The sequence below is a fragment of the Aethalodelphis obliquidens genome, unplaced genomic scaffold, assembly GCF_003676395.1.
Source record: "Aethalodelphis obliquidens isolate GAN/ISIS:26980383/991018 unplaced genomic scaffold, ASM367639v1 scaffold11, whole genome shotgun sequence".
Classification (NCBI taxonomy): domain Eukaryota; kingdom Metazoa; phylum Chordata; class Mammalia; order Artiodactyla; family Delphinidae; genus Aethalodelphis; species Aethalodelphis obliquidens.
This window is the reverse complement of record NW_020837955.1, coordinates 36,019,359-36,043,056: the sequence shown is the minus strand read 5'-3', so window position 1 is coordinate 36,043,056 and position 23,698 is coordinate 36,019,359. Positions and strand designations below refer to the sequence as shown.

At 37.3% G+C, this 23,698-nt stretch overlaps 1 protein-coding gene across 10 annotated transcripts in view; it reads left to right on the top strand.

Annotated features, from left to right (window-relative positions):
* Positions 1 to 23,698, top strand: part of ATE1 (arginyltransferase 1) — a 177,591-nt gene that overhangs the window by 46,394 nt on the left and 107,499 nt on the right. For 8 of the 10 annotated variants that reach the window (XR_003433947.1, XM_027112809.1, XM_027112812.1 and 5 more), the window contains one exon: positions 3,814 to 3,846. The exons of the other annotated variants lie outside the window; for them this stretch is intronic. Coding sequence is in view for 7 of the 8 variants with exons in the window: in XM_027112809.1 (XP_026968610.1) it covers positions 3,814 to 3,846 (33 nt within the window). In the remaining variant the exon portion in view is untranslated. The remainder of the gene's footprint in view (positions 1 to 3,813; positions 3,847 to 23,698) is intronic. 10 annotated transcript variants of the gene reach the window in all.

Below are 23,698 nucleotides of genomic sequence, written 5' to 3'. Positions count from 1 at the left end.
CTCTCTCTCTCTCTCTCTCTCTCTCTCTCTCTCTCTCTCTCTCTCTCCTCCTTCTGGGACCCCTACAAATGAGAATGTTAGGACAAGTGATGCTGTTACAGAGGTCTCTTAAACTGTCCTCATTTCTTTTTTTTTCTTCTTTTTCCTGTTTAGCTTTGGTGATTTCCACTGTTTATCGTCCAACTTGCCCATCTCTTCCTCTGTATCATCTAATCTACTCTTGATTCCTTATAGTGTATTACTGTTATTATTTTTTAAAATATGTATTTATTTGGCTGCGCTGGGTCTTAGTTGCGACGCGTGGGATCTTCCTTGCAGCATGCGGGATGTTTAGTTGTGGCAAGTGAGCTCTTTTAGTTGTGGCATGCGGACTCTTAGTTGGGGCACGCGGGATCTAGTTCCCTGACCAGGGATTGAACCCCGGGCCCCTTGCATTGGCAGCCTGGAGTCTTATCCACTGGACCACCAGGGAAGTCCCATAGTGTATTATTTATTTCAGTTATTGTACACTTCACCTCTGTTTGGTTCTTTTTTATATTTTCTCTTTGTTAAAAACATCCGACTCCTCACTCTGTTCATCCATTCTTCTCCCGAATTCTTTGAGCATCTTTATGATCATCACCTTGAACTCTTTATCAGATAGATTGCTTATCTCTACTTCACTTAATTCTTCTTCTGGGGTTTTATCTTGTTCCTTCGTTTGAAACATTTTCCTCTGTCACCTGATTTGCTGTTCTTATTTCTATGTATTTGGCAGGTTGGTTACATTTTCCTCCTCCTCCAGATACAGCAAGGGAGACACCCTTACAAAATATTTCCATTACTAATGTAAATGTTTTCTTGCAAAGGGGCAACTCCTACTTGGTTTTCAGAGTTTTCCTGAATTCTCCCGTTTCTTAGAAAATAACCAGTTTAAGATAATATTCCAAAGAGACACATCTTGGGGTGGCAAATTCTGCTCCCCTACATTATAGCAGGCTTTACTTTTTTTTAGAGAAGTTTTAGATTCATAGCAGAATTGAGCCATTTTTGGTACTGATCTAACATCACGGTGGTATTTGTTAAAAGGTGTCTATTTCTGTTATCAATTTCAGTGTATATACAAAATGTATTTTGCAGTTATATTTGCTGTTTTATGATTATTGTTTTTCAAAGTATTACCTTCTTTTCGACTGAATATAATATGCGTCATTTCACTATGAAAAAATTTACTAAGTAATTAACGGAAGGGAAAGCAGCAATGGGTTTTTCTGGTCCACTGAAGTAGACAAAGCCTTTTTCAGCCTTTTTCGTGTCCTGCGAATAGGATAGTGAATGTGTGCCTTGTGATTTGTTGTTCTGTTTTACTGCTTTGCTGACTGAGAACTGTATTTATATAGTTCATGTTTTGGCAGCTTCAAACAGGAAGAGAATTTTTAGGTCTGTTTTGAAAAAAACTGTGACAGGAATGTTACATATGTACATGACAAAGATGTATGTAAATTATTGGAGCTTCAAGGAGAGACAATAGTTTTCTTGGAGAGTATATGCTACTCTATCATTATTTAAAGTGACTTCTGTCAGATGAAATATTAATCAGTCCAGTCAAACTAAGAAAGAAATGGAAAATTTTATTCAAGCTAAACTGAGGATTATAACCTGGGAACAGCCTCTCAGAAAGCTCCAAGAACTGTTCTGCCCATTAGAAGTCAAAGCACAATTACAGAAGTTTTTTGACACAGGGGCCTGTACATTAAATGATGTATTATTGACTTACACAATCCAGATCTGCAAGTACAAAGAGATGGGTTGTGTGACCCCTTACAAGATCAAGATGGAATGTTATCTTTTAAGGAGTTGTCTTATTGGTGCTGGGAGAATGTTGCGCTTTATTGTTGAGGAGGTTTGGTGGATGCATAACGCAGATACACAGTGTACATTAGAGGGGAGAGAGGAGGCCAAAGGACAGAAAAATTTTTTATGTTTAAAATTTTCTTATCTTGCCATAAAATATGAATCTTATTTCACACTTCCATCATAATTGATGCATTAAGTACGACTGAACCAGAAGTACTTCTAAATTCTAATGGAGTATGTATAATATAGTTAACATGCACATACTGGAGAAAAGCACGGAAACCCTACATTAGCAAATTTCTCATTTTAAAATAAAAATGCACCATGCCTCATTTTTCTCCACTATTAAAACTGGGTCGTCTTTCAAGTATTACTTTTTATTCTTGGGAGGAAGGGCAGAGATTGTTTATGTTAGGCTAATGTAAAAAGAATCCAAGACCACAAAGGTTGCACTTTAAATTTCAATAGAATTATGTGCTTCATATCAGCATTATGAAATTTTAAAATTTGGTGTATCTTGCACTTTCAGAAATTTCTCCTCTAACAGTTAATATAATTGAATTGCATATTAATATCATTTAAATTAAGAAAAAAATCTTACAGTGCCTTTATTTTAGTATACCCTGTCATCTAAGGCCTAGATGATACTTACTAGTTAATTATGTGGCTTTGGTATGCACTAGTAGTCTTTTAGGAAAATATTTGCTTTAGTTTTGGGGGGAGGAAGTGTCTGATATATTTTTTAAACTTTATTATGAAAACTTTAAACATTCACAAAGTAGGGAGAATTGTATAATGAGTCCTCATATATTCATCTCCTGTCCTCACTAGTTTAATATAATGACTCTTCTTGTTTTATCTGTGCATTCCCCGCCATTACTTTCCTCCCAACCCCCCAGTGATTTTGAAGGAAATCCCAGACATCATGTAATTTCATTGAGAAATATTTCAATGTGTACCTCTAAAAGCGAATCAAATTATTTGTATTCCCAGTGAGTACTAGCGAGCTTTGTTGTGGAGAGGAAGTTCAAGAGTGCTTGGAAACAGACCTGCCATTGCATTTTATTATAGTTAATTTGTATTCAGTAAGATCCAGAGTTTACATTACTTGGTATTTTTTTATTATTACAATACATCTCAAAGGATTTGAAGTGTTGATTTTGTAAATAACATCTAAGAAAACATTATGAATTACCATCATGAATATGTATGAGGCAATGTGACAGTCCTCATTTCAGAGCTAATCTGCGATTTGCTTTGTCATTTTTCATGGCTCCTCCCCAGCTCCAAAATTAGTTTCTTTATTTAAATGCTGAGAGACAGTCAGCATGTAACACTTATTTTCAGATGAAATTTATAAGGCTCTATTTGTGTCAGAGAAAGAGCAGAGAGAAAAAATATGCATATGGGGCTGAAAAAAAGAGGAAGGGGCAGAACAGTGTAAACATCACAGCCTGGGTACCAGAGAAATAACTTCCCCTTTCCTTCACTCTCACTCACCCAACCTCCTCTCTTGGTCTTGACTTCTTAATTTCTCTCTTTTCTTGGTGTCCCCTTTGAGTTATATCTTTTTCTTCTCTTGGCATTTACCTAACTTTGCCTGTGGCATTTATGATTAGGAAGATTGCTGATTCCTCCCTTGGAGAATGTTTTATTATATAGGGGTTGTGAGATAAAACTTGAAAAAGCAAAATATTTTAGGACGAATTTGTTGTGCTTTGTTTTTATACAGATTTTGAAAAATGTTTATTTAAACTCGTTCACATAGTTGGGTACTTACTATGGCCTAGATTGAACTTTTCTGTGGTCTGTGAATGAATGATACAATGTATGAAACGTTAACTATATATAGACATTCAGGTTTGCTTTATGTGCTCTTTTTGAAAAATTTTGTAATAATTTTTCCTTTTTTTGTGTGTTCTCTTTTGCTGCTCATTTATTGGATGAAACTGATTTTATTCAAATGTGACTCTGCAGTTCACAAGATTCCTTTGCAGCTCACCTTTGGAGGTAAGATTACTCAATGACCTTGAAATGAGAATTGCCACTGGTATCTTTTGTGAGGCATTTGATAATTTAAGACTGATCATTTCGTCATGATGTATTCTTCAATACCAGCAATGAGATGAATGAAGACTTTCCTTTATAAGAATTCCTATAAGTTACAGAGCTATCCCGGTAAGTTACAGAGCTCTGTGCGGGCAGTGACCTTCACAGCAGGTCATTGCCGCCATTTTAATAGGTAGAATGAAGTCAGTCCATTTTAAAGAGCCTTGTTGTATCTCCTTACTCCCTTGCCGCTCTCACATTGGCCTTATCCTCTGTAAACTGCCCTGGTGTTAAAGGAGACCTGGAGAAGTCTGGGCAGAGGCTGTCATCAAGCAGGTTTCAGTTAGTTTGAGAGAACCTTCTAAAATCCATGAATTGATTAGGGAAGAGCAGAGGCCTTCCCTTGTACTGAGCTTCATCGTGACACAGCCATGATTCTAGGTGCCAGATTCGCTTTCTCATCTGATTCTCATAATGGTTCTGCAATTTAGAACTGAAAGTCCAGCGATAAATTGTGAGATAAAGAAAACTCCTAGATAATCAGAGAACCAGTTATCAGTGTGAGCTGTAGTTGATAAGGAGTTGATTACTTGGAGAAGATGGACGAGGCTTTGGGAAAGGAGTCGGAAAGGGGAAGCAGCTGGGTGTGTGGAGGGACATTGGACTTGGTACCAAACCTGGGGTTAAGGTCAGGTCCTCACTTACTAGCCATGTGGCACTGGGCAGTCGCAGCTTCCCTGAGCCTCAGCTTTCTCATATGTAAAATGCAAATAATTTCTACCTCTTGAATGGAGCAGTGGGCAGGGGAGCGGTTTTTAACGTGCTCTTCACATGTTACTGATATTTTGTATTCTTCTCTCAGGCTATGATAAGACTCTGTCCCTGCCTTTCATTTGTCCTTCCTTTTGCCTCTATTTGTTTACTTCACTCTGTGAAGTAAACTCACTTCTCTTCCCCACTCCCAACCTCTTCAAATCATATCCCGCTTCAGGGTGAGCGTAGATGCTGTGTCCTCTGTGATGCCCTCTCTGACCGCTCCACATAGAGGCAGTTGTTCCCTTTTCTGCTTCCATAATGTTGCATTCTGTGCTTATTGAAGCTACTATTGTTATGTGGTATGGCCCAGCCTCCTGGTGGCCTCCTTGAGACCTCGTGGTGGCCAGTTTGAATGATTTCCAGGGGAAATTGAGCAGACCACAGTGGGTAGTACCATCCAGGCTTGGTTACATTTTCTAAATGTCCAGGTCCAAAGGGGAAACAAAGCCTGGAAAGATCCTGGGTTTTGAAATGAGAGATCCTTGGGTGACCCATGAGTAAGTAATTTCATCTTTCAATTAATCTAAAAAGTGGAGTTAATAATAATACTTAACTTACAGGGTTATTAAAACGAAATGAGATAATGTGTGGTAAACACTGAGTACAATGCCTGTCACACAGAATTTTAAATAGTTTGGTGTAAAAACAATAAAAATTAAAACTGTACTATAAGAAACTTAAAGACAGTGTAAACTATATAGTCAACTCTTTAATCGATAAAGCACTTTCTAAGTATAGAATGGGAAGTATCACAAAGGAAAGGATGGAAAAATTAGATCTGATTTTGTAAAAAAAATCCATGATTTGGTTCATGAAGACATACGGAGTTAAGAGGCAATTTGGGAAAGTGTAATAAAAAGATTATTATACTTAATATAATCTCTTAGAAACCGTTTTTAAATGTAGTGTTTTCTTTTGCATAATATTTGGTTGGATTTTATCAGATAGTTGATCAGCTGACATACAAATGGTAATATGTCTTTTAAAGTTTAATCTTATAAGTAATCAAAGGAATGCAATTTAAAATAGCAGTTATATATAGTTTTTTAACTATCAAGATATCTTTTTTATTTTTAAGTGAATGCTTGGGATGATGTGATGAGATGGGATGTTTTTAAACTTCATCCTTTATAGAAATCAGTTTGGTCATATACATTAAAGATCTTATAGAAATGCATACCTTGTGGTTGAGTAATTCTTATCTAGGAATCACTGCCAGAGAAATAAAGATTGGGACAAAACTTGCTTAAATATGTTTGTTACAGCATTATTTATAATGGCAAAAATTTATAAATAATTTAAATGTTCAACTGTAGGAAAAGGTCATATAAATCATGGTGCAGCCGGCCATGTGATAGAACACCCAGTAGCCATTAAAATAGTGATCATGCATGTATGTTCATGCGTATATATTGATGAAAAATAGCAGTATAAAATACTTCTGCTTGTACTAAGAGACAGAAGCAGGATGCAAAATTATACATGCAGATCTCAGTTTAAAAACAATTTAAGTAAAACAACAACAATTTAAGTATACAGAAATTAGTTAGGAAGGAGATACACCAAATGTTAGCGTTAACTACAAAATGCTAAATTATTTTACCTCTTGTTCTTCCACGAAGGAGTCACATGGGGAGAATGAGGTACCTTGGTAGGGTTTTTTTTTTTTTTTTTTTGGCGGTACGTGGGCCTCTCACTGTTGTGGCCTCTCCCGTTGTGGAGCACAGGCTCCGACGCACAGGCCCAGCGGCTGTGGCTCACGGGCCCAGCCGCTCCGCGGCATGCGGGATCCTCCCGGACCGGGGCACGAACCCGTGTCCCCCGCATTGGCAGGCGGACTCTCAACCACTGCGCCACCAGGGAAGCCCTCCTTGGTAGGTTTTTGATGATGGCTCTTATAGTCAGTGTTTGACTGAGATGTACATCAGGGAAATCTCTAATTGATGTGGAAACAGGGTCTAGTCTTGGGGGAAAAAAGGGATTGGCAGGAGCTTAGATGAAGAGTTAATGTTGATAATGCTTAATTAAGGTTGGACTCTCATTTAAGCAAGAGCTCAGAGGAATAACCAGGAATAGGGGTTTTGAGCAGAAGGCAGTAAGGCTGGATTAGTTTACCTGCACAGGGAGTAAATAAGGAAGCTGGAGCTTGATATCTACTTCACTGGGGCAAAGCAGCAGTTTGGATGTTACTAAACAATGGCAAGGATGCATTTAAATAGCCCTCACTAACAGACTTTTCTCAAATGTAAGCTCAATGAGAAAGGACCATGTTTTTCTTGTTTCCTTGTGTTTCCATGTATTGTTAAGTACTATATAGGAGGCACTGAGTAAACATTTGTTGAATGAATGAATAAATAAATAAGTAAACTAGGCACAGCTAAGGCTGAGAGTAGCAAGCTTTTCCCCATAATCTGGCAGGACTGGCTAAGAGCACACAAGGTCTAATATTTATGTCTCAATATGGTTAAGTCTCTCTTCCCAGCTAGACTGTAGCTACTTAAAATCAGGATCTTTGTCTTTTTCATTTTTGGATCCTCTCAGGTATAAATAGGGCTTGGAATGGTACCAACCATATACCTAGAGTTGTACCAAACAAATATTTTAAAAATTACATCTTATTATTCATGTTAAATATTGGGAATCGTGTAGAAGCTTAAATCTTTGGCGAAAAGTAGAAGGGAAAGTATCATCATCAAAGTTTAGTGATAGTTTCTGTTATTTTCTGTCTAATCTGCTTTTTTCCATTTAATGATCTGGAGTTATATTTTTACCTTGGCTAAATTGATCTTTTTTCTTACTGGGCTTATGGACATGGAGGAGGCAAAAGAATCAAAATTAAAGATGACCAGTGTGCTTTTCTTTTCTTGAAGTGTTTGGGAAATACTTTGAGGACATTCTGTTGATATTTTTCTAGCTTGGAATTTCACAGGGGCCACCTGACGGCACAGTTAGTGGCTGCTGCCCCTGAATTTCCAGCAGCACTGAGCTCAGAGTTCTGTTGCTGTGCTGCCTTGCAGAACTTGAGAGCCAAACAAAGCCAGGGCAGGAGAATGCTGAGACTCTCTAAATGTTTAATTTTGCCATTAAGCTTATGCTTCAGCTGGAGAAGGAAAGTTGCAAATATGGGTAATACCCAAATATTGATAGCTTACCTAATTTTGAATAAAAGAAAAATAGTTCAGGTGGAGACAGTAAAATACATGAGGTTTGCAGCTGAAAATGGAGGAGACTTTAAATTTCATTCTGCCTACAAAAACTAAACTACTATGAATGAACCATGTCGCTTTGTTATAAGTCCTAAACAGTTAACTGCCACGTGAATCTAACAGAATTGTCAGGTTATAGTAATTACATCAGTAATTTGATCTGCTGTCATTTGAGTGGAGCCATGTGTGGAGAGTCAGTTCCTCCCTCTGTGGGGCTGACCCTTTTACATTTCTGTAAGCTGAAGACTAACAGAGCTCATTAAGCTTTACGGGAAAAGAGCTTTTGTCACCTCGTCAAGTCCGGCAGCACATTTCCATTCTATTCCTGATTTCGCGTGGCTCTGTAGCTGCTGGTGTGCATTCCCCTGCTAGGTTTACATGGGATCTCTCCCTCACAGACATTTTTATTGACATTTCTAAGCCTGAATTACATTTCGTGTGGCACCACCTACAGATGTCTTCAATTAAATGTAGGTAAATAAAAGGGATTATGTATCAGAGGCTAAAAGATTCTTCAAATTCTCTTCTAAGCCATACTTTGCCAGCCAATCCAGTAGCATGCAGTCTCAGCATCATTTTGGAGGTAGAGAACTACAGAAGAGGCATTTGTAAGAAAAGTTAAACCATGTGGGAATGTGGGTCACTTAGGATTCTCTTTAAGGATGTCCTATTCCTTCATTTCAGATCAATTAAAATCTTCTCTGTTAGCCGTTAGCATAATATTTTTTCGAGCAGTTAGCAGCTGTAGTGTATTGGGCACTATCCTAAACTCTTTGCTTACATTATTTTAATTTTTGTAGAATGTCTATATGGTAGTTATTTCCAGTTTCCTTATGAAGAAAATTGAACCTAGAGAGGTAGTTTAGTTGAGTTCAGTATCACAGCTACTAGTGAATGGCAACAACATGCTTAAAATGTCTTATATTACATGAAGTGATGATGATATTATTTGAAGGAAGACAGTGGTAAATTTAAGATGTGTCAGCCTTGGCACTGTTGACATTTTGGGGTGGCACCGTCTTGTGCATTGTGTGATGCTTAGCAACATCTCTGGCCTCTACCCACGAGATGCCAGTAGCACCCTTCCCCGAGTTGAAACAAAATGTCTCCAGACTTTGCCAAATATCCCTAGGGGGTAAAATGGCTCCCTGTTAAAAACTACTGCCCTAGAGCAGCCTTAACAAAAAAAGAACAGAGAGTTAATAATAATCCAATAGCGATGATAGTAGCAATGATAACATGTTTTCAGTCTCACAAAAGGTGGGAAAAAGGACAGGTGAACAAAGGACAAGGGAGACAAATAGCAAATAGCAAAATGGTCCACTTAAACACAACCACATTAATTATTATATTAAATATTAATGATCTAAACCAAAAATCTGCTCTATGGAAATGTTTTATATCTGTGCAGTGGAAAACATGTATGTAGTCAATGGTCATACATAGTCACTGAGCTCTTTAGGAACTGAATTTAAATTTTTTAAAGTTTAGTTATGTAGCCACATGTGGCCAGTGGCTATCCTATTGGACAGTACAGGTCTAAACACTCCAATTGAAAGTCAGAAATTGTCAGACTAGGTAAAAGAGAAAAAGCAAAATCCTTCTTAAATATGAAAGCATGAGTAGGCTAAAAGCAAAAGACCAGAATGAACTATACCATGTAAATACTAATCATAATAAAAATGGAGTGGCCGTATTCATACCTAACAAAACAGACTTCAGGGCAAAAGCTCTTACCAGAAGGAAAGATGGACATTTCGTAATGATAAAATAGTCAGTTCATCAAGTGAGGACAGTAATCCCAAATGTGGTACACTTAATAACAGAACCTCAAGATCCATGAAGCAAAAACTAATGGAACTGAAAAGAGAAACGATCAAATCCACAGCTATCGTTGGAGACTTTAGAACAGCTTTCTCAGTAATTGATAGAACAACTAGGCAGAAAATTGCAAGCAATTTAGAAGATTTGGACAAAACTATCATACAGTTCCACTTAGTTGACATCTATTGAATGTTGTACCCAACGACAAAATACGTATTTTTTCAAGTCCATAGGGAATATTCTCCAAGACAGATCATATGCTGTACCATTATACAAATCTTAATAAATTTAAAAGGATTGAAATAATCTCTGATCAAAGTGGAATTAAATTAGAATCAGTAACAAAAAACTGTTATAGTTTAGCAATAATAGGACAAACAACCTAATTTAAAAATAGATAAAAGACCTGATTATATATTTCACAGTGAAGACGTACAAATGGCTAATAAGCCATGAAAAGATGCTCACCATCCATTAGGGAAATGCAAGTTAATACCACAATGAGATACCAGCATAAACTCGCTAGAATGGCTGTAATCAAAAGATAATACCAAGTGTTGGCGAGAAGTGGAGAAATGGAACCCTCATACATTGCTGATGGGAAGTAAAATGGTATACCCCCAGTCTGGCAGTTTCTCAAAATATTAAACTTAGGGTTACTGTATGACCCAGCAATTTCACCCTTAGGAATATACACCTAAGTGAAATGAAAATGTTCAGACAAAGGCTTGTATGTGAATGCTCATGGCAGCATTATTCCTAATGGCCCAAAGCTGGAAACAATTCAGGTGTCTGTCAGCTGGTAAATGGATTAGCAAAGTGTGGTATTTTCATACAATGTAATACCATTCAGCAATAAGAAGGAACGAACTACAATACGTGCAACACATGGATGAACCTTAAAAACATTATTGGAGGTGAAAGAAGCCAGGCACAACAGAGTGCATGTTGTGTCTTTCCAGCTGTATGAATTATCCCGAAAGGGGGACTTTATAAGAGTCAGAAAGCAGAGCAGTGCTTGCCTGGGATAAGAGGTATGAGCGGAGGACCGACTGCAAGTGGACTTTTGAGAATTTTGGGGGGGGGGTGGTAGAAATGTTCTCAAATTGGGTTATGTGGTTTCACAATTCTGTGAATTTCCTAAAAATCACAGAATGCTGTGCTTAAAATGGGTGAATTTTATCATATGTTAAGTACACCTCAATAAAGCTGTTTAAAAAAAAAGCTTTTATCATTTCTTCATCCTTTAATTTCTCAAAATGCTGTGGAAAAGGTCTGACTCAGCTTGGCATCTTCCCTAGTTGTGGTCTAGGTGTTTACACAGTTTTAGCATTTGCCAAGATAGTGTTGTGTGTTGAAATAGATGTTTTAATTTAAATATTAACTAGTTACTACCCAATATTAAATAAAGTTAGCCATTAATATTTATCGGTAGCTTGCAAAACCAACTTTCCAAGTTTTTTTTTTGGTGGGGGGGAGTCGGGAACTACTTTGCTCTTACTTGGAACTCTGTGGTAGACTGGGATCATATGTGTATATTTGGTTGTGTGTATGTGTATGTATGTGCACTGATTGCAAACTGCAGGTAGCACGGGTGGGGATCTGGCTTTATAGCCAGTGGTAACATTCATTCATTTTCCTGTCAAGGAAAATAAAGGACTGTGAGAACATAACATCTCTTCAGTCTGTCAGCATATGAAAAATATCATTGTTTGGAATGGCTCTGGCAGATATCAAGATATCTCCAGTAACCAGAATTTGGAAGAGGGAATGGCTCTTACCTCAACTGGGTCCTGTAGAAATGAAGGGAGCTTGCAGAGGTAGCAGTGGGAGGGGTGAGGTAGGTGGAACGTTGAGTTGCTAACCTTGAGAAGGGAGTTCAAACAGTTTTACCAAATAAAGAGCACACTGAGCTGGCCTGAATTGGAGAGCTGTGGAGACAAGGCTAGGAAGAGGGCTGAGCTGGTGAGTTGTGGGAAGCTGTTACCTGCTGTCTGGTATAATGCTTGGGAGGACCCGCAGTGCTGAAAGAGCTGGGGCCAGGGCAGACAGAGGTAACTCAAGAGGGGCCGGATCTTCTCAGAGAGTGGTTGTCCGTCCGCTGCTTGTTACTGACTAATCAGAAATGGAAAACTGGGCAGTGGCTTGATCCACTGGGCAAAAGTGGGAACATGAGTGAAGATCGCTGCTTTTCTAGTTACGTGGGTTGAGAAACAGTCGTGCAGTTTTCAGACTGAGCCCTGTGCTGTAGAATCAGAAGTCGAATAGGCAAGGTGGTGTTGGCTGAGGCACCAGTTAGAATTCCGGAGCCACGTCCCCCAAGTCATTGGGACTGTCATTTGATTGCTCTCCCTTTCAGCTGAGTCTGAGGCCTCTTGGGCAGTTCTGGCTGGGGTGAGCCTGCTGACAAAGAACCGGTTGAACTGAAGACGTTATTCCTTCCCTCAGTTCATTTCAGTAATGCTTGGACAGCTTTCACGTGATCGTCAGAATAGTATTCCCTGGACTTACGGTGGCATTCAGCAAACGCTGGTTGAGTTCATAAATGAACTTATTCTCAGTTAGTTTCTGGATATCACATGATAGTTGAGCCAGTGTAAGCTGAAACCTTATATTTTGTAGTGAAATTATATCAGCTGGAAGTCTTTTCCTGGAAACTGATCTCACGTGATAAAAACTCAAAATTCAGAGAATAAAAGAAAGCACACTAGAATAGAAAACCAAACATTAAATAGAAAAATGCCATAAATTTCCATGTTGAAGATTTTTCTGCATGGGACTTGGATTAGTTTAGGCATTTAAGTCCATTCAAGATACCTTTTTGCCAGGTCGGCCTTCCTTTAGCGAGTAGTGGTATTCATCCTTACTCTGAGGATCTTTCAGCTGTGTTCACAGTTAAGGTCATCTGCCTTGACGATTTTCATTACCCGCTAGATGTGCATGAATGCTTCGGAAAATGTTTGAATGGTAAATCCTGGCATGGATTAGTTTCCATGGGGATGTCAGTCTTGTTTGATGTTGGTAGTCACTGAGTTCTAAATAAAAATATCAGTTTGGGTTGTCACCGTGGGATGTTTTTCTCTTCTATCAGAAAGATTGGAAAAGCAGGATGCTCAAATTGAACGGACAGTAAGTAAGGGCTCACATTAGGTTAGTCACTCTTGTTTCTAAAGTGTTTGTTGTAGTGCCCAATAAATACCGGCTGATGGGTAGGATTGAGAAGTGTGGGATTCTGCTGCTTTTCCTTGTGAGCGTTTAGATAGTGCCTCATAGAAGTCTTTTTGTTGGATGATTAGGATTTAAAATAGAAAGGAAAATATAAATAAAATATAAGGAAATGTCAAAGTAAACAACGGATGAACATCTTAATTTTTATCTATTTGTTCTGTAGTAAAAATGCAGAAATAAATTCCTTTTTTATTTCTGTCACATTTATTAAAAACATTTACTGTAAATCTTTTCTCAGCTACCTATGCTTAAAGTTCACATTTTTGTCATTACAGTGTTCTCAGTTTTAAGTTGTAAATGTTAGGGTAAACTTTTTTGCTTTCTTTGAAGCATTTTGGTTCCTAAGAATTCTGTCATTGAGACATACATTTCTTGATTCGTACTTTGGTTTAGTAAATTGCTGAAGTATCTGCATTCATTAGGTTGAACAGGGCACGTTAATATATTTTGGTTGTGTTTTAGCATGGTGTGCCACAGAAGCAATGTCCACTGAGAAAAACACTGAACTGACAGTTGAGAATTCCAGATCCTTCTTAGCATTCTCCTAAACTGGCTGTGTGACCTTGGGCAAGTCCCTTAATCACCTTGACCCTCACTTTTTCACTTGTAAAGTGAGTAAGAGTATCTCAGATGAAGACGTCCCTTAAAACTGAGTGAACTTAGCCAACATTCTAACATGTTTTATAGCTTCTTTTCTGACTCGGGTATTTTAAACCAGGCAAATAAAATAAGCTTCCCCTAACCTACAGCTTGCTGTAGTTCTGAAGCAAGTTGACATTTTACTTAGAATGGCTCTACTCACTTCTTTCTATAAAAACAAGTCTTATCCTGTTAACTTGCATACCCAAATATTATTTCTCTTATTTTTGTCCTTAACATGGTCTCACTCGTACATGTTAATTATATTTTTAATAAAGTGATAACTTGTTTCGTAGAGAAAACTTGAGGTAGGAAATTGAGAAGTACCTGTTATGGATAAGCATTATAGCAGACTGAGAAAGTGTGTAAATACAAACCTCACAACTTTCTTACAGATCCCTTTTACACCTTCTCAAAGTGGCTCCTCTCTAATGACTGGATAATCTTCACCAACTCAGGGATTCTGATGAAATTGAGGCCTTTAGATGTTTAACTAGCATAAAGTACTGTACTGCAACCTGAGAGAATTGTGTGAATAGGAAGAGTGAATCAATTCTTCCTAATCTGCAGGCTGTAAATGTTATGTCATTTATATTACTTAGTAAAATTAACTTTTATATATTTCCTTTGTGAGCAGAGAAAATGTTGCTTAAAGTAGAATAACAAAATATTGTTACTTTTACATGTACTTTTTATTTTCTTTTTTAAGGATCATTTAAACTTAATTGCCTTTGGATTGAAATATAGGTGATGATAGGAAATAATCACATTAGAATAAGCCTGTATAGGCTAAAATTTTTGGTGCAGTCTTATTACAGAGTTAGCATTATCTAATTTATAAATATATGTAACTAAGGTAATTGTGTGTTTTGAAGGTTATGATCAGTAAATTTGGCTCCTGTAATATAAAATGGGCTGTAAAACATTGATATCTAGTGTAATATCAAATCAGAGTACTTGCAGTTTGTGTTAACTGTCAGAATCAGTGAAGAAAAAAATAACCTCAAAATGCAAAATATTCCTTGCCGATGGAGATTACAATGAATATTGGCAGCTAAACATTAGGTAACGTTCCTAACTAGTTCAAGGCTATAGTTGTCTTGTTCAGGAGGTGGGATTTTGCCAGGGGAACAAGACTCATTTAATAGCAGATCTTTTGTTCTAATGGAATGTTCCTAAGTGGGAACCACATGTCCAACCACCATATATTTTCTCAGAATTGGCCCTTAATTTCACATACTTTGGGTATTAACTGGAAACAGGTTGGAGTCTTTGTGCAAAGCTATGTGATATATTAACCATGAGTATTGCTATTTGCATTTTCCAAATTAAATTTATTATTATTTTTAATTTCTTATAGACTATATTGTTTCACATTTTTAAATTTAGTTTTTGGGTCTTTTGTTTTTTTTTGTTTTTTAAAGAAATCATGTAAATTTTGATGCCATACTGGTTTAGCACACCTTTGAGTTTCTTTTTTTTTAAATTTTTATTGGAGTATAGTTGATTTAAAATGTGTTAATTTCTACTGTGCAGTGAAGCGAATCAGTTATACATGTACATATATCCACTCTCTTATTTGATTTTTATTTTTTTAATTAATTAGTTTATTATTTATTTATGGCTGTGTTGGGTCTTCATTGCAGTGCGCATGCTTCTCATTGCTGTGGCTTCTCTTGATATGGAGCACGGGCTCTAGGTGCACGGGCTTCAGTAGTTGTGGCACACAAGCTCAGTAGTTGTGGCGCACGGGCTTTGTTGCTCTGCGGCATGTGGGATCTTCCCGGCCCAGGGCTCGAACCTGTGTCCCCTGCATTGGCAGGCAGATTCTTAGCCACTGTGCCACCAGGGAAGTCCCCACTCTTTTTTAGATTCTTTACCCGTGTAGGTCATTACAGAGTATTGAGTAGAGTTCCCTGTGCTATACAGTAGGTCCTTACTAGTTATCTATTTGATATATATCAACAGTATGGTGTATAGGTCAATCCCAGTCTCCCAGTTTATCCCCCCCTTCCCCCAGTAACCATAAGTTTTTCTACGTCCGTGACTTTATTTCTATTTTGTAAGTAAGTTCATTTGTACCATTTTTTTAGATTCCACACATAAGCGCTATCATATGGTATTTGTTTTTCTCTGTCTGACTTATTCACTCAGTATGACAATTTCTCGTCCATCCATGTTGCTGAAAATGAAATTATTTCATTCTTTTTTTTATGGCTGAGTAATATTCCATTGTATATATATGTACCACGTCCTTTTTATCCATTTCTCTGTCGATGGACATTTAGGTTGCTTCCACGTCCTGGCTATTGTAAATAGTGCTGCAATGAACATTGGGTTGCTTGTATCTTTTCAAATTATGGTTTTCTTTGGGTATATGCCCAGGAGTGGGATTGCTGGGTCTTATGGTTAATTCTGTTTTTAGTTTTTAAGGAACCTCCATACTGTTCTCCATAGTGGCTGTACCAGTTTACATTCCCACCAACAGTGTAGGAGGGTTCCCTTTTCTCCACACCCTCTCCAGCATTTATTGTTTATAGATTTTTTGATGATGGCCATTCTGACTGGTGTGAGGTGATGCCTCATTGTAGTTTTGATTTACATTTCTGTAATAATTAGCGACGTTGAATATCTTTTCATGTGCTTTTTGGCCATCTGAATGTCTTCGTGAGTTTCTATTCTTAAAATGAATCTGAAGTTTATTTGTAGTGTTTCATGAAACTTAACAAAAGGCAAAATAGTTGCAGGAATAAGTTATTTTCAAGCAATGCACTTTTAATCGGGTGCTTAAAATGATTACCTTCGGGATTCTCCATAAACTCTTGTTTAAAAAAAATTCAGGACATCAGTTGGCAAATCGTGGATTTTTATGTGAACAGGTGTGTGATTTTGGAGAGTTACTTTTGGATGCTTTAGCAGGGAGGAGAATACAGGTCCTGTCTTCCAGTCTTTGAACCCATGAGTAAGTCCCTCCAGTGCTATCCCTGGTGCCTGGAGTATGACTCCCCCTTTGCCTGTTCCTTTGAGTCTTAACAGTTGTCTGTTTTAAACATAACTGAAGCACATGGAGGCAGGTGGGTCAGGAGACAGGTGTACCTTATCAGAGTAAATATACACCCATTTTGGGAACCATTTAGCTGGAAGTCTGAATTGGTCCATTAATATCGATGTCATTTCTACAGAGTACCTTTGGTATTGTACTGCACAGCTCATTAATCACAGAAGCCATGCCATCCTTCCCCAACATTTAAGATGTGTTTTCTTTTGTATAGCTAGCGGTGAGCTTTATTGTTAAATTTTTCCTGTTGTCAGCTAAATTCTTGAAATAGAGGAACTGCTGAAAAATAACTTCGCTTATTCTTTCAGTTATCTAAAACTGACAAACTGTGGGCATGAGAAAGATAAACTATTAAATGTTGCTAATCACATTACTGACTTGTGAGGAAATTGATAGCTTCTGTTAGTTTATATAACTTTGCTATTAAATGAGCTACTGATATAATTTCATAGACACAATCGTTTAGGATGTGTCATTCAGACCCCTTAAAACAAAAACAAAAATGGACTCAAATTTGCTCATACTCTACAAAGTGTTTGTACGTTGTCATTTGTTTCTCACAGCTACCTTTGAGGGTGCTTAGTAGTATGATTCCTGTTTTAAAAATTCAGAAATGGATACTTTTAAAAGTCAAGTTATCGTCTTGCTAAGATAAAATAGCCAGAAAATGTACAGTGAGTGGAGTTAGGGCTCAAATCCAGATATCTTGGTTCCGAATCCTGGCCTCAAGTCCCTATAACCTGCTCCCTTTCTGTTTGCAGTTTACAGTGTATAGACTCCTCTTCCTACTTTTAAAAAATACATTTATGTGAATGTTCTCAGAAGTGTGGTCCTGCAGCCTCTGGTGGTCCCTGATGCCTTTTCAGGGGCTTCTCAAGGTCTAAATTATTTTATAATTAGCCTTTTCCTCTCTCGTTCTATTATGAGTGTTTGGGGATTTTTTCCAAAGGCTACAAATTAAATGCAGAAGCATGTATGAGAATACAGCTGTCCTCTGTAAGCCACACATTAAAGAGATTTGCAGAAACGTAAACAGTGCCATTCTTTTAACTAGATTTTTTTTTTTTTTGGTTTTGGAAAATAACAGTAATTTTTAAACAAAATATGTTAATTTTACGTGTATTGGGTTTATTGTTATTTTTAAGTGAATTAACAAGTACATATTTTTGAAAGGCTCAGTTTTAATATTTAATACAGTAAATATCTACAGATGCAGCTCAATAAGTAAAAGTTCCTTGGAGTCCTCAGTGAGTTTTGTAAGTGTAAAGGGATTTTGAGACCAAGAAGTATGAGAGTCACTGATTTTCGTGATGCCTGTATCATTGAGGCAGCACCGCTGTTACTTTCCCTTTCCCAAATAGTGTGTGTATTTTCCTGCATGGTCTGTGATTATCTCACCTTTTGTGTTTATAAACGACATTTGAAGAGTATTAAAGGCCATTAAAAGGCCTTAACTAAGTAAGGGGTTAAAGAAATGTAGCAATCCCAAGAGTTGAAGTAGGATTCTCAAAACAATCAATAGAGACTAGTCAGTGACTTAGGAGGCCTCTCTAATACTGGGGGACTGAGCCCCTTGGTGAGTTAATTGAAGGGACAGACTGATATGGCTCTTTCGAACCTAGTGGAGGTGAAGGTGACAAATCTCTTTGTTGATGGTTTAAATTTACAATAAAGACAATTTCTAGTTGCTACTCATGAACACATTTGTAATCAGCAGGTATCCAGATAATAGCACGTTGAAGCACATGGCATATGGTGACGTTCAGTGAGTCTGGGTTTTAAGGAGATTGTTGAATGACTGGAGATCCAGTCCAAGCGTTCTGCTGATTTCTGATTTCACACATCTAACTGTTGTTCTTTCTGTTTTTATCTCCTTCACTCTGTCCCTCAAACTCTTGTGTTTTTTCCTTGTTTTGAAGTATTACATAATTTGAATTAAGGGATTATGTTTGAGGGAAAGAAATTGTATTATGGCAGTTTTATGCCAGATGGAAGGATAGAAGTGATTCAGCAAATATGTGTGTGCATAGACGGACATCAAGCATGTTAGTTAGATCAGCTTAGTGTATGGTGTTAGACACTAACTTTTTTTCAGACTTTCCCAGCCAGAAGTGAGTGATCTGGGGGCGCTGGCTATTCCAGCTGCAAAGAGGGCTAAGGGAATCAGTATTTCAGGTTCACTTCCAGTCCATTTTCCACAGCTGCCGAGTACTTGTTGAAAAGCTTGAAAGTATTGATTAACTTACCAAATTGAGACTAGCAGATCATTGTTAACCAGCAGTGCTGATGTTTCAGATATAGTTTTAGGAAAATAGCTTCTTATCTCCCTTTACTTGGAGCATCTTCCATTTTTGAAATCTTTTTTTAAAAATTAGGTCAGTGAGGACCCCACAAGGGAGAAGAGGAAATCATTCATATTTTAATTGTTAGAAAACATGATGGAAAGAAAAGGAGTACAGCAAAGCAGGTTTTAAGAAAAAAAATTTTAACCATGCATTGAAACACTTTGTTTTTCATGCTGCTTTATTTACTGACTTGGATAGATGAGGGATATTTGAAAAGTGAGTTTATTTAGAAGTGTTTAAAAGTAGCTGATTTTCTTATTTAGCATTGACTTAGGGGCTAGGAGGCCAGTTTGTGTGTCATTTAATAACTCCATGGTTTTATGATCATTTTGTTGCTTAATTGACTCCTGGATTTCTGGTTTCCTCAGGTGATGGGATGGGGGTCAGAGTAGATGCTTATATGGCTTATTCTCTCCTAAGTGATTATAAAACAGCACATATCTATATGAAGTGCTTTGCAGATGGGGAAGACCCCCAACTTTCACGTGAATTGGAGAGATGGGAATAACGCCTGTGGTAGGACAAGTTGGTCATGACTGGACTCATAGGAGAACGAACCAGTGAAGTAAATGGAAGCAGGTTATTAAATGGGAGGTCCAGGGAATGAGGGAAGTGATGAAAATTGGCAACTGAGAAGATTATTGCAGTTTGAAAAAAAATATTTCAAGCTGGTACAACAAGTAGGACTGATTTATATTTAGGGTTAGCAGTATATTGGTTATTTATTGAGAATATGCTTATTGAGTCCATACTTACTATGTCCTCAATAAATACATTTTAAATGAATGAACGAATACACTCATTTGATTTAATGAGTCCTAGAATGACACACTAAACTGAAATCATGGAAGAATTTAGATTAATTCAGGTGTTGTAGATTCAGCAGGTTAATATCCTTTCTATTTTCCTTTTGGGTAATGCTTCTGTTTGGTTATCTGTTCTGCTCTTCAAACTGTATGTGTTTCTAGAGAAACAGTAATGATTTTTTAAAGAGCAGTGCTATATGTGACAGTGAATGCTAAACCCAGGGTTTGACATAGTTTATTATTATATTAGTAGTTAGTGGAAGCTCTTAAAAGGTTAAAGATGTATTTACTACCCAAGCACCATTTTAACTACAGCAGTGGAAGTTTTAGAAATCACTGATGCTGCTAGCGCCTTAGTAAATTTTCTCTTGTTTGTTATTGTTTACCTGGATCACCCACGCAGGTACTTTTCCCCCCGCTTTCCCACACCGTATTTTTGGGAAAGAAGTCACTGTGCAGCTCACACTTAAGTAGTGGGGAATTATGCTTCCCTACCTTTAGGCAGAGTATCTGCATAAACTTTTTGGAATTCTGCATGGGAGATTTGTCTCTTCTGCCTCATTTATTCGTTTATCCAATTATTTATATCAGTATGGACTCATGGACATTTATTTTGTATTTTGGGTTATAATCCAATACTACTTTATTTTGTTGCTCAAATTGTTCCAGCTTTTGCCATTGGGAGCTCTTTTGGTTGACTCCTGTGCCCCTTTGATATACCTCCAGCAGTGTGAGTTTGCTTTCTGTTTTTGTTTTTTTGTGCACTTCCTTATTTTCTGGCACTATGAGGTGCTCTAGGCTTATCTTGTATATTTCCTGCTCCAGCCCTGGAATCAGCCCTTTCTCCAAGCAGCCCTGGTTCTTTTTATGGCAGAATGATGTTAGAAACCAAGATTTGTGTGTTAGGTATGTTTGTTGCTACTGGGTTGTTGTTTTTTTAGGTCTTCTTATCTGACAAAGCAAAGAAATAAATGTGCATATACTAACGCTTGTATGAATATATCTATGGTATATGCATACCTATAAATATTTCTTTATGTAACCATCTGTGTCTATATTAAGCTAAACATGAGTTCGTACTCAGGTCTCCAGCTCTAATCCATTGCCCCATGGATCATTCTAGCCTCTTCCCCTTGCTTATCTGTAAATTTCCATTCCAGTAATGAGTCTCTTGGTTCCTACCATCCGCTGTCCGTTTACTTAGTTGTTCAGTTCCAGTATACATGTATATCAGTATCAGAATTGTTAACCTTTGGTTCTCGTGGTAAACAACTCTATCAGGTAGAATACAATGCTTATGTGCAGATTTCCTTTTGCCTTCATTCTTATAGACCCCCAGAGTTTCTTAGGTCAGCACATTTCCCCTCCCCAGCCTCTTTCAGTAAGATGTTTTCATGTGTATACAGGTAGATTCTCTTGTCACCATCTGCATTCCTTCTTGGGATCCCTTACCCTCCTAATTTTCTTTCACTTTGCATATATTAAAGCTCACTCTTTGTGTTGTAAAATTCTGTGAGTTTTGACAAGTGCATAATGTCATGTATGCACTACTACAGTATTATACAGAACAGTTTCATCCTATAAGTCCCTTGTGCTTCATCTATTCATCCTCCTCCCAAACCCCGAAATTCTTGGCAACCACTGATCTTTTTACTGTCTCAGTAGCTTTGCCTTTTATAGAATGTAACTGGAGTCATACAGTCTCTGTAGCACTTTCACACTGATTTCATTCACTTAGCAATATGTATTTAAGGTTTCTCCATTTTGTGTGTGAGTTTGGCTTGGTAGCTTATGCCTCTACCAAAGGGTCTGTACCATTTTACATTTCCATCATCAGTGAATGAGAATTCCTGTTGTTCTGCATCCTCATCAACATTCGATATACAGGTTATTGGATTTCAGCCATTCTAATAGTTATATAGTACTCTCATTGGTTTTTATTTTTTTTATAAATTTATTTATTTATGTATTTATTTTTGGCTGTGTTGGGTCTTTGTTGCCGCACGCGGGCTTTCTCTAGTTGTGGCGAGCGGGGGCTACTCTTTGTTGTGGTGTGTGGGCTTCTCATTGCGGTGGCTTCTCTTGTCGCGGAGCACAGGCTCTAGACGTGCAGGCTTCAGTAGTTGTGGCACACGGGCTTAGTTGCTCCGCGGCATGTGGGAATCTTCCTGGACCAGGGCTCGAACCTGTGTCCCCTTCATTGGCAGGTGGATTCTTAACCACTGTGCCACCAGGGAAGCCCTCTCATTGTTTTTTAAATTTCAGTTTCCTAACAACAAATGATGTTGGGCATCTTTATCTATTTATTCTTTTGAGCATCTTATATGCTTATTTGCCATCTGCACATCTTCTTTGGTAAAGCATCTCCTTAGATATTTTGGTTTTTAATTGAGTTGTTTGTCTTCTCATTGTTGAAATTTAAGAGTGTATGTTTTTGAATACCAGTTCCTTATGAGATATGTTTTGCAAGATTTTCTCCAGTCAGTGGCTTGACTTTTTATTCTCATGACAGTGCATTTCACAGAATCGAGGTTTTCAATTTTAATGATGTCCAGCTTGTCAGTTGTTTCTTTCATGGATTGTCCTTTTTGGTGTTGTATCTTAAAATTCATTGCCAAACCCCAGGTCACCTAGATCTTTGCCTGTTTATCACCTAGAAGTTTCATAGTTTTGCATTTTACATAGTCTATGATCCATTTTTAGTTAATTTTTTTGAAAGAGGTAAGGTCTGTGACTAGATATTGCTGTTTTTGTATTTGGATGTCCAGTTGTTACAGCACCATTTGTTGTGTAGACTGTCCTTTCTCTCTTGGATTATCTTTGCTTCTTTGTCAAAGGCCAGTTGACTGTATTTATGTGGGTTTATTTCTGGGTTCTATTTTCTGTTCTGCTGTTTAATTTGTTCGTTCACCAATATCACACTACCTCAATTATTGTAGCTTTATAGTAAGTCTGGATATCAAGTGGTGTCAGTCCTTCAACTTTGTTCTTCTTCAGTATTGTGTTGGTATTCTGGCTCTTTTTCCTTTCCATGTAAACATTAGAATTAACTTGTCAATATTCACAAAATAAGTGGCTGGGATTTTGATTGAGATTGAATTAAATCTGGAGACCTACTTGGGAAGAGTGGACATCTCAATCGAAATGAACGTATAATATTTTCCATTTGTTTACATTTTGATTCCAGTTGTCATAGTTTTGTAGGTTTTTTTGGCATATGGATTCTGTATGTATTCATCTTTTCTTAGATTTATACTTAGGTGTATAATTTTTTTGGTGGTTTTGTAAATAGTATTGTGTTTTTAATTTCAAATTCCAGTCATTGCTAGTATATAGGGAAGCAATTGACTTGTATATCAACCTTGTACCCTATAACCTTCTTGTAATTGCTTATTAGTTTCAATTTTTGTTGTTGATTCTTTGGAATTCTCTGCATAGTATGTCATGTCATTTGTGAACAAAGACAATTTTATTTTTTTCCTTCCCAATCTGTATGTATTACTTCCTTTTCAGTAACTAGGATTTCCAGTATGATATTGAATAGGAGTGATGAGAGGATATCATTGCCTTGTTCCCAATTTTAGGGGGCGATTATCCAGTTTCTTACCATTAAGTCTGATGTCAGTTGTAGATTTTTTTGTATATGTTCTTTATGATGTTGATGAAGTTTCCCTCTATTCCTAATTTGCTGAGAGCTTTTAGTCATGAATGGGTGTTGGATTTTGTCAAATGTGTTTTCTCTATCAATTGATATGATCATACGATTTTTCTTTTAGCCTCTTTTCATGGTTAGATTACATTAATTGCTTTTCTTTTTTTAATCACTTCTCTAATGTTGAACTAGCCTTGCTTACCTGGAGTTAGTCCTGCTTTGTCCTGGTGTATAATTCT